General features: G+C 39.5%; 1 protein-coding gene across 18 annotated transcripts in view; it reads right to left on the reverse strand.

Moving 5' to 3' along the window:
* The window catches only part of SOX5 (SRY-box transcription factor 5), a 1,099,609-nt gene that overhangs the window by 32,803 nt on the left and 1,051,616 nt on the right, over positions 1-15,190 (reverse strand). For all 18 annotated transcript variants that reach the window (XM_043441163.1, XM_043441162.1, XM_043441157.1 and 15 more), the window contains 2 exons: positions 14,792-14,969; positions 1,497-1,642 (listed from right to left, as the gene is read on the reverse strand). In XM_043441163.1, the coding sequence (XP_043297098.1) occupies positions 1,497-1,642; positions 14,792-14,969 (324 nt within the window). The remainder of the gene's footprint in view (positions 1-1,496; positions 1,643-14,791; positions 14,970-15,190) is intronic.

Consider the following 15,190-nt stretch of genomic DNA (forward strand, 5'->3'; position numbering starts at 1 on the left):
GTTTAAATATTTGAATATAAATTCCTTTATGCTTGCTATCACTCCTTCTTTGAGCCGTCACTTCGTTTTCCCCCTTCCCTTCTGGTGCTTAGCTAGAAAATTTTCTAGCTGTCCTTTGAGCTGCACCAGTGTTGCTCTTCTTAGGATGTGAGACTGCCAGGGAAGAACACTTGACCATGCTTGGCTCTCCCCTCTGGGAACAACAGAACTGAAATCATGTCTCCATCTTTCTGACCCATGGTCAGATCAGAAGTACAGAAGAACATCACTTCAAGCATTCTATAGTAATAAAACACATTATTTTTTCTGAATAAAATACAATGTAGCTTAGACAAAATAGCCTGAAATTACTGTAGCCCAGATAAAGTACACATGTGGCAGGATCACACCTTCACTATGCAAATCGCTAGCTTCTATGTCCCTGGATTGGGAAGATCCCCTGGAGAAGAGAATGACAACCTACTCCAGTATTCTTGCCTGAAGAATCCCATGGACAGAGGAGCCTGGAGGGCTACAGTCCATGGGGTGGCAAAGAGTTGGACATGACTGAGTGACTGACATTTTCACTTTTACTTAGAGATTATACGTAAAATTCCATAGAAAACCTGGGAAACTGGAAAGTTATCCTAATGAGCAACCTGTCCATTCTGGATGATGCCGTTTGATTCATAAGCTTCCTATGATAATTAAGTTTTGAGTTATTACTAAGTAGCTGATCATTTTTTCTCTTATATACTGTATTTAGCTACTGGATTTTGAGAAAAAGGAGATTCAATAACACTTTAAAATTTGAATTAAAAATACCAAATATGACCAAAGGAAGTATAATCACTTCAAGCATTCTATAGTAACATATTATTTTTTTCTGAATGCAATACAATGAAGTTTAGGCAAAATAGTTGGAAATTATTATAGCACAGATAAATTCAGAAGTTTCACTGGGCTTAAGTATAGTAATAGGTATATTAATACTGTTCCCATTTTAAAGAAAAAACTTTGTTTTATAACCAAGTCAAAATTCCAAATTGTGCAGTCACCTACAACGTGACAATGCTTCTTGCTGGAAACATATTATGACAAGCTCAGGCTCTTAGATACTTAGACCTCGAGCACGGGTATCATCCAAGCTTACGCTGATTAAAGAAGATTCAGCTTTTTCAAATCCAGCTCATCCCCAAATACAAGTTGAGCATCTCTGTAAAGCAAAACTTTCACTTAGACCCAGACATTTCAAATGCCACTTCATTTTAATACAAAGTGATGGCAGAAGAGGGGATAGTAACTGTCAATAAGGTTCAGATGGATAGAAGAGAATTATAACGCTTCTCATTTCCAGACGGTTTTGATTAGGATGGGCATGAAGAATTCTGTACTGATCAAGGGAAAGAGGGAGGGAGAGCAGTCATTCTGAGGATGGTGAGAAGAGAAAAAGATAAAGAAGACATTCAAGCAATTTAAGTATTTTTGGGAAGCCAACCATTATTTTAAGAACTCACCTTTTCTGTCCGGCAGTTATTGAGACCTAGACTATTCACAACAGCCACCTTCCCGTCAAGCACCTGCTGTTCCCGCCGGAGCTGCTCCTTCATCTGCCGAGCTTCTTGGATTGCCTTGGTGACAGCATCATGGTCATTTAAATAACCTGAAGATGTAACAGAACGAAGGATATGTTTTGCACAAACATACAGATAGGTTAACCTTCCACCATAAAAATCACTTCTTTTTTGGGAGTGGCTAGTGTCTGGCATATACTAATTTTTTCAATGGGATCAGTCTGAAATGAATGAATGAGTGAATAATTGATGACTGATTCACACAATTACATCAACATGGTGCCAAACATCTGTTGTCAAAACGTAATATTTAAGTGAAATACAGCTGGTTCCACATGTTGGAAAAGATGTTTAAAACATAATCTTTAAATAAACTTTTTTAGTCACCTGAGTATCTTGTAGTGAAAAAATACAACCTATCTTTCATTTTTTTTCCCTTTGAGGATCATTTGAATGTTCCTAGAGGATACAAGTATTGATAATTATCACTGTTATTTACTGATACTCTCATAGTATTAGAAATGTCAATTTAGAGTTTGAGTATGATACTATTAGGTCTGTCATATACAGAAGGAACAAATCATTATTAACTGACTCTGGAAGAAGAGCATTCTCCCCATTGCATCCATCCATGGTGAAATAAACCATAGGTGGCAGTGGCTTGTGACAGGTACAAACTTGCAGTGGTGAAGAGGCTAAATTTCAAGCACAGAATGTAACCAAGCACCTGTAATTGCTGGATAAGAAATGGTGGCTACTGGGTAACTATAATCACACTTAATTCACACTCTTAATAGGATGGTCAAATGACCAACTTGTGTCTGCAACTATACAACCCAGAATTAGTTAAAAAAAAAAAAAAAAAAAGCCAAGCTATGTCTTTTAAAGAATAACAGGTGTAAGGAGAAAGGCGAATTTTAATTTTTATTTTAACACTGGTCATTTAATTTGATGCACATTATGCTGATAATCTGCATGATTTTAGGGTAGAATAGTGAGGGAAAGGGATCATTTTGCAAATATTGAAAGGAGAGCTAATGTATCATCTTTCACTGTCCCTATCTTTTAACTAGGGCATAAAATGGCATAAACTGAATCTATAATATGAAATTGCCCAGAAAAGGGACTTGTTTGTGACATGAGGCTAAATCTAACCAGATCCATTGGTGAATTGTGACAGATGGAGGGACTGTGAGACAGAAGGCAGGCACTAATCACACATAAAATGACCGGCTTGCCTCAACATGTTCCATGGATTCCAGCAAACTTTACACCCTAATCCATTTTTAGAACAAAAAACATCTGGGCCATAAATCCTCTAATCTGCCAAAACACGCTATTAAATCCCCTGATTTGTTGAAAAACACTAAGATTAAAGAAAGGAAATATAAAATGGCTAACTGCCGTGTTAGGAAAGTGTTATTAATACTCTTTCTTTGTCTCAATTATGAATGTTCTGGTACTAAAGAGCCTTGTCTAATCATGTCAGATTACACATCCTCGTTATATTACTAGACTCTTCTATCTGATCTGCTGATTGCCAAAAAAACCTAGAATACTTTCATGCTGCTTAAACATTTCTATTGAAGAAGCTGATGCCAGATTAGCACAGTGCTTTGGTGCTGGAAGGCTTCTAAATGTGGCATGTCTTTTTCCCTTTATTATGCACAGACTGAGCATTGTCCTCTGATCTTGAGGCAGAAAGAGAAGTTCCAGGGTAGGCAACAGAAAGGGGAGCCTTGAGAGATACTATCTATTTTGCTTTTCTGAGCTCAACTCATTGGAACGTATTCAAAAAATCAACACATCCTTGCTCATTATAAATACAATATGAATAAAACAACTAGTTAGATCTAGGTCAGATTAACCTTTAGGGTTAACATGTACTTTAATTTATGGTCGTTTTTAACCTTCTAGCATCCTCAGCATCCTGATTTGATACTTAAATATTATTCTCTAATTCATTGTGTTCACAAACACTACTCTAGAATGAAATGCTGCTCTTACATGACAGGGATGTTTTTGGAATATGTTCATTTAGCAAAAGATCTTAAGAAGGTCAGTCTGATTTTCCCTTCCTCTAAACCCTGGCTCAGATGGTAAAGAATCTGCCTGCAATGCTGGAGCCCTGAGATGGATCTCTGGGTTGGAAAGATCCCCGTGGAAACGGAATGGCAACTCACTCCAGAATTCTTGCCTGGAGAATTCCATAGACAGAAGAGCCTAGTGGGCTGCAGTTCATTGGGTCACACAGAGTCAGATGTGACTGAGTGACTAACACTTTACTTTTACAAACCTAGTTTATGTATGGCCTGGTACAATGGTACCATGCATTTCTGTAATCTATTTAGCTTCTCCAGAGCACAAATGTATTGGAAATGGTTCGGGACATGGCACTGAGTCAAAGTATGAATTCTTTATGCTTTTTAGGCACTGCCAAGGTAACACTGTGCAGGAGAAATTATTAATATATATGCAGAAAGGATGAAAATTATTTTGGGGGTGCATAACTGACAAACATACTTATGTTCTGCAATGGCTATTTCCAATGTGAGGTGTGCGTGGGTGTGCAGGTAGATATAGGTGTTCACTTTAAAAGAAATACTCTTGCTTTCAGAGACCTGAGCTTTAGTTAAAATGCTACATGAAATTCTAACATGTATCTGCTGTGTTAAACCAAAAAGCTGTTTATATATTGCAGAGTTGACTCATAATAGGATTGTTTGCTGATTCTTTACATTTTGTTCTCATCACAGTCACCTACTTCCCAGTCTTGCTGGTTTCTTCTCTCAGTAAAAGACCTCATCTCTAATTCTGGAAGACCAATAAGGCTGAACTCTCACCTTCATGTCCCACCCAGGCTCCTAGTCCAGGCCAGCTTCAAATCTATCACCAGTTGTACCCATTACCTCCTTCTGCTTCAATGAAAAATCAAGGCAAATCCCCTAAACTCACACTCTAGATTTCTATATCCCTCTACTGGTTCTTCTCTTTCACACTTGGACTTCTCTACTATTGCTAGCACTTCCACTTGCAAGTACCTAAGGCTCTCCTTCTGAAACAAGAAAATAAATTCTCTCAACTTTGTGTTGCCCTCTCTTTCCAATCCTGTTTCTTACGTTCCAAACCAAGTTTCTCAGGATTCCTATCATATTCTCTCATTCCTACCTTCCTTCGCATTCTCACTATAGTCTCGTTTCCACTGCCCTTGCTCTTTCAGATGCCAAACCCAAGGGCCACCTTCCATTCACGGCAGAAACAGCACTGGCAATCCCCTTGTTACTGAAACTCTTTCCTTCCCTGTTTCTCATCACAGCACTGGATCCTCATCTCAATTACTCCATCCTCATATCCTTGCCTGAGATCTTTCTTCATCTGCTCCTTAAATTTGGTCCAGGATTTCAATCACCAGAAACTAATTTGTGCTTTGAAGTTGGATAAAACTGAACCTTACTACTTACTTGCTATATACAAAGTGTATGCACTGTTTTGCCTTTCTAAATCTCAATGGCTTTACTGGTTATATGGAATAACCTCACTAGATAATGTGGCTTTGTGAAGATTAAATGAGTTAATATGGTCTATTAGCATAAATAAATGGTCCATGAAAGTTATTCAGTAACTGTCAGTTTAGTTACAGAATGGCATAGTGAAACAGGTAAAACTTGGGCATTGGATTCACATGGATCCAGGTTTCTACTTCTTAGGAAGTGTGATATTTGCCAAATTATAACACTTAATTTCACTGAGTTTCCATTTCTCTCAACTGTAAAATGAACATAAGGCTAATGGAAGAATCAAATGAGATAACACATGAAGGAGTAGGTAACTCCTTGGTATACCTGAGGAGGCAGTAGAAAAATGTTCTTGCACACTTGGTATACCTGAGGAGGCAGTAGAAAAATGTTCTTGCATTTTTTTCCTCTTTCATTTTTCCCTATATGCTCATCCTTAGCGGTCCTGTTGCACAGCTTTGACCACTATGATAAAATCTGTGAGGGGATATGCTTTGTTGTTGGTATCGAGGTTCAGTGAAAAGGGAGTCACACATTAGAGTTCAAAAGACCCCGAATGAACACTTGATACATTTTATTCTGCCTTCATTATATACTTGAGCAATAAGTACATTTCAAGACAGGATCAGAAAGAAGGGTAAGTGTTTAGGAGAAGTTTGGTAAGCTTCTTATGAGGAAAATGGGAGGGCAAAGACCAATATGGCTCCCAGTTAGCACCTCAAATGACATTTGGGAAATGCAGGTTAGGAATTATTAGTAAGAAAGGTGTGAAAGTCTGTGACTGTGTTACACTTACCACAGTTTGATTTTTCACATCTTGGAGTTCGTTCTTAACCATAATCAACAAAATTCTCAAAATTAAAAAAGTCCCTATTATATAAGGACTGATGCTGAAGCTGAAACTCAAATACTTTGGCCACCTCATGCGAAGAGTTGATTCATTGGGAAAGACTCTGAAGCTGGGAGGGATTGGGGCAGGAGGAGAAGGGGACGACAGAGGATGAGATGGCTGGATGGCATCACCGACTCGATGGACATGAGTTTGGGTAAACTCTGGGAGTTGGTATGGACAGGGTGGCCTGGCGTGCTGCGATTCATGGGGTCACAACGAGTTGGACATGACTGAGGGACTGAACTGAATTGAACTGAACTGATTATATATTTTTTGGGCTTCCCTGGTGGCTCAGTGGTAAAGAAACCTCCTGCAATACAGGAGACCTGGGTTCGATCCCTGGGTTAGGAATGGCTACCCACCCCAGTATTCTTGCCTGGAGAATACCATGGACAGAGGATCCTGGAGGGCTATAGTCCAATGGGGTCACAAAGAGTCAGACATGACTGAGTGTATACACATACATTATATATTTTAAGAGGCCAAAAGCAGGGACCAACTGGAAAGTCCAATCTAGAGGGGATAAAATCTAAATAGAAAGAGTGAATGAATGGCTGTTCCACAAGGGAAGAGCCTGTTAAAAGGTGGAAGAAAAAACAGCAAACTACTTGTAACGGCTTGAACTGTGTCTCTCAAAAAGATAGGCTGTGTCCTAACCCCTGGTATTGATGAACGGCATCCTTATCTGGAAACTGAGCCTCTGCAGATGTGTAAATTAAGGATCTTGAAATGAGATCACCCTGGATTTATGATGGGCCTTAAATTCAATGATTTGTGTTCTTCTAAGAGAAAGGAGGGAAAAATTTTACATACAGACTCAGGGAAGGAGCATGAGCATGGAGGCAGACACTGGAACTATGTATCTATAAGTCAAGGAACACCAAGGACTGTTGAAGCCTCTAGGAGCTGGGTTGTTGCTCAGTGGTATTTGACTCTTTGTGACCCCATGGACTGCAGCACGCCAGGCTTCCCTGTCCTTCACCATCTCCCAGAGTTTGCTCAAACTCATGTCCATTGAGTCAGTGATGCCATCCAACCATCTTGTCCTCTGTTGACGCCTTCTCCTCCTGCCTTTAGTCTTTCCCAGTGTTAGGGTCTTTTCCAATGAATCAACTCTTCACAACAGGTGGCCAAAGTATTAGAGCTTCAACTTCAGCATCAGTCCTTCCAATGAATATTCAGGGTTGATTTCCTTTAGGATTGACTGGTTTCATCTCCTTGCAGTCCAAGGGACTCTCAAGAGTCTTCTCCAACACAAGTTCAAAAGCATCAAATTCTTTGGCACTCAGCATTCTTCATGGTCCAACTCTTACATCCATACATGACTACTGGAAAAATACATAACTTTGACTAGATGGACCTTTGTTGGCAAATTAATGTCTCTGCTTTTTAATATGTTGTCAGGTTTGTCATAGTTTTTCTTCCAAGGAGTAAGCGTCTTTTAATTTCATGGCTGCAGTCACCACCTGCAGTGGTTTTGGAACCCTAGAGCTGGGAGAAGAGTGGAACAGATTCTCTCTCAGTGCCTCCAGAGGAACTAAGCCTGCTGATCCCCTGACTCTGGATTTCTTTCTAGGTTCCAAATAGTGAGACCCAGTTTATGGTAATTTTTCGTGACAGCCTTCCAAACCAATATACAGCAATTAGTCTTAAGGAAGCTCCTAAGACTCAAGGGATGATCCCAAAGACTGTAAAGGATCTACTGCCTGTCTCAAACCCTTCCTGATTTCCAACCATACAGGTCTGTCTGCCAAGCTTCCCTACTGGACTATCCCGTGCAGCATGTCTAGCATTGAATTCATCATCTTCCCACCACCTCACCCTGGTCTGCCCACGTTCCATGTCCCTTTCCAGTCGCCCATCCAGTCACTGGGGAGGCACTCAGACACCTCCTTCAGTTCATATGTACAAAACATAAGGCAAGCAGTGTCTGGGGCTACGCCTCCTCCTCAGCTCTCAAATGTGCTTTTTCTCCATCCCCACTGGCTCCTGCTTTCGCAGAAGCCACCTCATATCTTACTTGGGCTGATGTTTTCACCTCTTAACTGGTTTCCCTCTTTATGCATACACCCCTTGAGTCTCTCTCCTACTCTACTTCCCAGCTGAAGCATTCCAATATCTTCCAAAAACGGGAATTTGAATCACTTCACTTTACCCAATTAAAAACTCAATTCGTGCTTCCCTGGTAGCTCAGCTGTTAAAGAATCTGCCTGCAATGCAGGAGACCCCAGTTCAATTCCTGGGTCAGAAAGATCCACTGGAGAAGGGATAGGCTACCCACTCTTGTATTCTTGGGCTTCCCTGGTGACTCAGATGGTAAAGGATCTGCCGGCAATGTGGGAGACCTGGGTTCGATCCCTGGGTTGGGAAGATACGCTGGAGAAGGAAATGGCAACGCACTCCAGTATCCTGGCCTGCAGAATCCCCATAGATAGAGGAGCCTGATGGGCTACAGTCCATGGGGTTGCAAAGAATTGGACACGACTGAGCAACTTTCACTTTCACTTTCCTACCCCAGAGCTTAAAGGAGCACTTCCTAAGGTGACAATCTGAATATTCTGTGAAAAAATAATTCCATGTTCAAAAGAGTATGGGAAATACTAAATTAAAGTTTAAAAGGTTTCTCTGTGGCATGCATTCCCCAAATCTTGAATACATTAATGCGACTGTGAATCTTTCAGAGATAACAACAGCATCATATTCCAAATATCCTGGAACAAGAAACTCTTTAATGTTCCCCCAAAAGCATCATTCTGGGATAAATTCCAGCCACTTTAAAATGGCCTAATAGTCTCATGATATCAACCCTGCTTATCCTTCCCACGTCATTTCCTGCTGGTTTCTCAAGAGCTCTGTGCTTAAACTGCATGGAACTATTTCCTGTTCCAAGGACAAGCCTTCCTCTTCACCCCCTCCTCTGTCTCCTGAGCTTTCCTCTTAAACTGAAATAGGCGTTTTCTGGTGTGTTTGGGAATTTACTCAAATGTCAAGCCTTCTTAAGCATTTTCCTGACATACCCCAGACATGCTCCTTGGCAACCTTAGTACTTCTCATCTCCAGGCTCCTGCAAAAGCTTGGAGATGCTTTTACCATCACGTTGTCTCTTGTTTTTGTAAGTTTGTCTTTCATGCGAATCTATAAGTTATTTGAGGGCATTTATAATTTTTTTTTTCCTTTCAGCCTTTTATTCATTTGGCCCATGGTAGAGTCTGTTGAAGGAATAAATGCATATTTCTAAGTTGAAAGTATCTTCCTGTGTAATTCCAAGTTCATTGATGATCTACTTCATCATATAAATGGGAGCCTGAATCACATGACACAGCTTTCTTAAAATTCATGGCTTTAAAGTGCACTATCAGGGTAATACAAATTCTTATTTACTGCATTTAATTATTTTATGTAGAACTTATTAGTTGTAGTAAAAGTAAGGGAACATGTGTTTCAAGTAATATTCAAAAAATATTAAGTTTTTTCTGTTTTCTCAGTCACTTATCAACATCAAGTTTTTGGTACTCTGATATGCAGCCATTTCTTCATCTATTAAAATTTGTGAGAAAGAGGTAACAAAGGTGAAATTAAAGTGTAAAGTGCTATGCAAATATTAATTGTTAGATGCTGAATAATATCCTTAACTTCCTGATAATCTGGTGGCTTTCTAAGAAATGATTACAGTGTTCTTGTTTCATAACCTACCTTCACAGAAGCTTTTTCTCATTAAAAATGTAAACTGATGAAATTTACAGGTAAGATGCTTATTCACATCACCGTATTTAAAATTAGCAAGTTGCAGAGATAAATATCACATTACTGGACTTGAAAATATTTCCCTTCATTTTATTGAATCAATGTGCGTCTCCTACATTTGCTCAGTAAAGTTTTACATTTCATGTGTTAATGCCTCTGAGGAATGAAGGGCAAGAATAATATGTTCCAATATCTTCTGAAGACATGATGTAACAAAGACTCTAGATATCTAAATCCTTAGTTTGCGACTTTCATCTGCTTATCCTCCATACTTAGCAAGATGTATGGCATAGAGACAATATTCAATACCCATTTATGGGATGAATGAAAAAGGAAAGGATAAATAGATGACTGAGAAGAACATCTGAGGCAGAGAGGCTGCCAACAGATAACAACTAAAAAAGACAGCATGCAACCCAAAGACCATGACTGGAAGGTCTCAACCTCCACCGGCTGTGAGGTTTGAGTAAGTAACTAGGTGCTCACATGCATTTGTTTCCTTACAATTCCAACAGCGGTAAGAACTACAGAATCACAGGACTATCCTCACTGTGACAGGGACTTACTCAGAATCCCTGGGTAAACGCTTAGCCTCTTTCAGCTGCGGTTCCTTACCTGGAAAATAACAATTTCTGACTAGATGGCAGGGATATTTGTTGCTGTTGTCTAGTCGCTCTGTTGTGTCTGACTCTTTTGTGACCCCATGGAATACAGCCCCCCAGGCTGCTCTGTCCATGGGATTCTCTAGGCAAGAATACTGGGGTGGGTTGCCATTTCCCTTCTCCAGAGGATCTTCCTGACCCAGGGGTCGAACCCACATCTCCTGCACTGGCATTGAGCCACCAGGGAAGCCTTAGTTAAAAGTGTATAATTTTAAAATAAACAGTGAGAAAACAGACAAATGCTTTGACAAAAGTTGAAAGTTATACATATACACAGCAAAGGTTGGAAAGGCCAATAAAGGAAAGATAACATCTGGTCAAAAGATTCTAAAATCATCCGTCAGTCTTCTCAACTATTCATGCTTTTTAAGGAGCTTTCAATGGCGCTGCCTATCATTTGCATATCATACAAACGTATTCTTATAGAATGCAGAGTAATATTGCTCACCAACCTCAAAAACTCACACTCTTTATTTGTAGCTAATAGATATATAGCAAAGAGCCCCATGTCATTAACGAAAACTTAAGTTATCTTTCGATCCACAGTTTTCCCTGGTTTATTAAGGGCATAACACATTAATTCTTCTTTCAGGGGTGACCTTTACAACACCATTAATGCTCATAGCTTTTATCCCACTACATTATTACTCATTACGGTTTCAGCTTTCAACATCTGCATTTGTTGAAAAGAGAAAAGTAAATTGTAGTGGCATCGAATCCTCAGAAAATATGAGGGATGTGTATGTGGTGAAGGGCCTTCTCAGGGAAAGAAAATAGGAGAAGTTTCAGTAGTGGAAAATGTCAGATGATAAATGTCATTAAATACATTCTTGCCTTTCTAAAATATTTTGTCATACTTAATCCTCAGAATGCTGAAAGAAAAACTCCTCACATGACAAAAAATGCAAATATATCAGTTATTCCCTTAGTTAAAGATTCCAGTTCTGGGGCTATTACAAAAGTATCTCATATACCAACAGTGTCATTTTTATGAGCTTTCATGTCTATTATGGAAGTGAATCCTTTTTGCCAAATAAAATATTTTTCCTTTTACATGCTTCGAACATGAAAGCAAATCTTATCTTGGTGTCTACTTTGGATGTTGAGCAGAGTAACTGAGAGATCATAACAGAATGGTGCATAATGATAAAAAGAACACATGTGCCCCAAACCATTTTCAAACTTCTGAAAACCTCCATTTTCTTTGTTTCTCTTCTACGGCCGCCCCACTGGCCCTGACCGACTTGCTCTTGGCAAGTAATCTGGAAGCGAACGTTGTGGAGATGGAAGCATTGGAAACATACTCCTTCAGCTTTCTTTCTGTCCATCTCATAATTTCTCTGTAACTCTACCCATTTTCTCCCCTCATTTCCTCAGTCCTTGAGAAAAAAGGGGCATTTCTTCTTTCCAAAGCTAATGCTGTCTCATTTCTTCTTGATCTGTCATCACCCATGGAGTCTTTCATATCTAAAAATGTCTCAAATTCATCTTTGTTTATATATACACATATAATTTCCTATTTTAAAATCTGTCTCTACTTAGTCTTCTCAAAATATAATCACCTCTCAACACCACGCTTACAAAAAGACTGATTCATATAGCCATTGCACTTTCTGTCTTCATGTGCTTCAAATCTTTGTAACTGGAAGTCTCCTAAACCATTCTACAAAGACTCTCTGTTACAGTCTACCTATCCATGAGCTCCAGGTAAATCCGAAGGCTTTTCTTCTTCATGTTCTTTAATTCTTCTATGGAATGTGACACCATCAAACAACCCCGTCCTTTTTCAAATTTCAATTTGTCCTAGACAAGCAGGTCACTGCTTTCTCATCATCTTTATTCTAAGATGCTCACTTGTTCTTTATTAGTTTTCCACTTAAAAAAAAAAGTGTGGTGGCAGTTTAGTTGCTAAGTTATGTCCGACTCTTGCAACCACATAGACTGTAGCCTGCCAGCCTCCTCTGTCCATGGGATTCTCCCGGCAAGAATACTGGAGTGGGTTGCTGTTTCCTTTTCCAGAGGATTTTCCTGACCCAGGGGTCGAACCCAGGTCTCCTGCCTTGCAGGCAGATTCATTACCAACTGAGCTATGAAGGAGGCCAAAAAAAAAGTGTGGTACTTTAGAAATATGTCCAAAGATAGACTTTGATATTGATTAGAGTTGGAGCCCAATTCCCCTTTCTCTGAGTAGGGCTGAACTTTGTGATTTTGTTATAATGAAAAGAATAAAGCAGAACAGACTGAATGACTTTTGAGACCGTGGCTTTCTCTTTGCTCTCCTTCCTGGATCACTCACTCTGGGGAAAGTTAGCTGTCATCCTACAGCTCTATAGAAAGACCCACAGGGCAAAGTACTGAGGTCTCCAGCCAGCAGCCATGTGAGTAAGTCATCTTGGAAAAGGATCCTGTATCTCCAATAAAGTCCAGGTCCCTGGCTTCCATCTTGACTGGAACCATAAGAAAGACCCTAAGGTGGAACTAGCAGCTAAGCTGCTTCCAGTTCCTGACTCTTAGAAGCTATGAGGTAATGAATGTTGGTTGTTTTTAAGATGGTCAAGTTTAAGTTGGTTTGTTACACAGTAAGAGATAATTATGGGCTTCCCAGGTGGCTCAGTGGCACAGAATCTGCCTGCCAAGCAGGGGATATGAGTTTGATCCCTGGGTAGGGAAGATCCCCTGAGAAGATAATGGCAACCCACTTCAGTATGCTTGCCTGGAAAATCCCATGGACAGACAAGCCTGCATGGCTACAGTCCATGGGGTCACAAAAGAGTCACACACAACTTAGTGACTAAACAACAACAAGAGATAACTACACAGCATATGATACCTCTGACTTTTTACCCCACATCCTTTCTTACCATACACACTCTTTGGTGAACTAATTTGCTCTGATGGCTTCCAGAACCTCATTAAGGAAAAATTTCCAAGTCTAAAATTCTAGCACCCCTTTCACACACCAGATTTACTAATTAACAACATCCTCCTGAACTTCTCTACCTAAAGTGATGCCTTAAGTTTCAAATTCAACACTTATTTTTGTCTTATCCCAACCTACGTCCACTCTGGTCCTCTCTTTCACAGTTCAGGGGGTGGAGGAGCATTATCCTTTCTATATTGTAAATTCAAAACCCCAGACTTCTCTGTCTCTAACTTGAACCTCACCAGATACATTTTACTGTGGATAAGTTACATCAATTAATCTTTAATGATATCTCTTCAACTTATTCTCTCCTTTGCTGTATCATTGGTTATTTCTAGCTTGCATAACTTACTCTTGTCCTCCACTAAAATAGTGACTTCCCTGAGTCTAATCTTTGCTGTCAATACTCTTCTTAAAATTCTGGTCAAATTGCTGTCTGAAGAAAAACTAAAAAATTTCTTAGGATAGCATCCCATCAGACTCCATCTGCCCCTTTCAGTTTTAACTCTGATCAACTTCCACTATACACTCATTCTATATTTCAGTCAAATCAGTGTATTTCTCAAAAATATGATATTTTACTCTGGGTTCTATCTTACAGCGTAAAATGCCCAGGGATACATCTTTTTTAAGGCTCCATTTGAATTAGTCTATTCTTGATCCTTCCCAAATAGAATCTAATACTCTCATCTTCTTGACTACAGATTGTTATCTGGGTGCTAGAAGAGCACTTGCAACAGTTGATTTAAACTATAAGACAGATAATTCCCCCCACCGTAACTGGACGCTGGCTCCTGGAGGGCTGCTCTGTGACAGACTCCACATAAGTGCATGCAAATAATAAACATTAATAAATGAGGGTTGAAATAAGTATTTACAGTCTAATTTATGAGTTACTAAGATAAAAATTACTGGAATTTTAAAAAGCTTATAGAAGCATTTTCCCGTGTTTGTTTACTCTACTGAAATGACAATCATGAAGAAATGAAGTGACCAACTTTTTATAATATTTTGGTGTAGTGAAGTAAATCTCAAGAAATATGGAACTGAAAAACAACAACAACAAAAACAAAAACTCGACGTCCTGATGGCTGACTATGATCCAGGCAGAATGTATACTTCATCATTATGTATACTTCGTACACATCACACAAATACAAATAAATTTCAGAGACTGAAAAGGCAAGTCACCTAACAACAACAATCTGGAACCAAGGCTCACAGTGATTAGCCAGTTAGGCCTCTTTTTCATAAACTTAAGAACATCAGTCATATCAACAAACATAACCAATTCAATTAGACTTTCAAGGGGGCATTAGCACTTGGAATTCAGTCATACATTTCAATTTCACGTTTAAAACAGACCTGTGAAGTTCATCATATTGAAATTCTCCTCTGGAACCAAAGCCATGCAGAGGCTATGCGTGATCTGCCATTAAAAGATGCTTTCATTCAATTGTCATAAACAGAAAATCAACATAAACAAAAGAAACAGAACTTACCCATTGTGCTAACTCTGGCGGAAGGACTAGCTAATGATGCTGGGACAGAGGCTTTGAGGGGGCCCGCCCCACTGTTTATTCTCAGAGCTGGCATATGGGGAGAGGTGGGTGATGTGGGTGATTTGCCATCAGAGGTCTTGGGTTTAGCTGATAGGTTCAGTGGCTGTGCCACTTCATCCTGCAATGATCATTAGAACATGAGCTGTGATAAGGAAAGTCTGATTAAAAATGTCTAGAAAAACATAGGTATAATGCCTGTCATTTCCCATCAAATACTCTACCAATCAGTGATCTTAACATTCGGTTTGAACATTACAGTGTTTGGTTAAGCTGTCAACAAAGGTACTTTCAACTACATATTATGAAAAACCTTTTGTATAAGAGAAAGTTCACGTGCAC

This window comes from Cervus canadensis, chromosome 21, assembly GCF_019320065.1.
Source record: "Cervus canadensis isolate Bull #8, Minnesota chromosome 21, ASM1932006v1, whole genome shotgun sequence".
Lineage (NCBI taxonomy): Eukaryota > Metazoa > Chordata > Mammalia > Artiodactyla > Cervidae > Cervus > Cervus canadensis.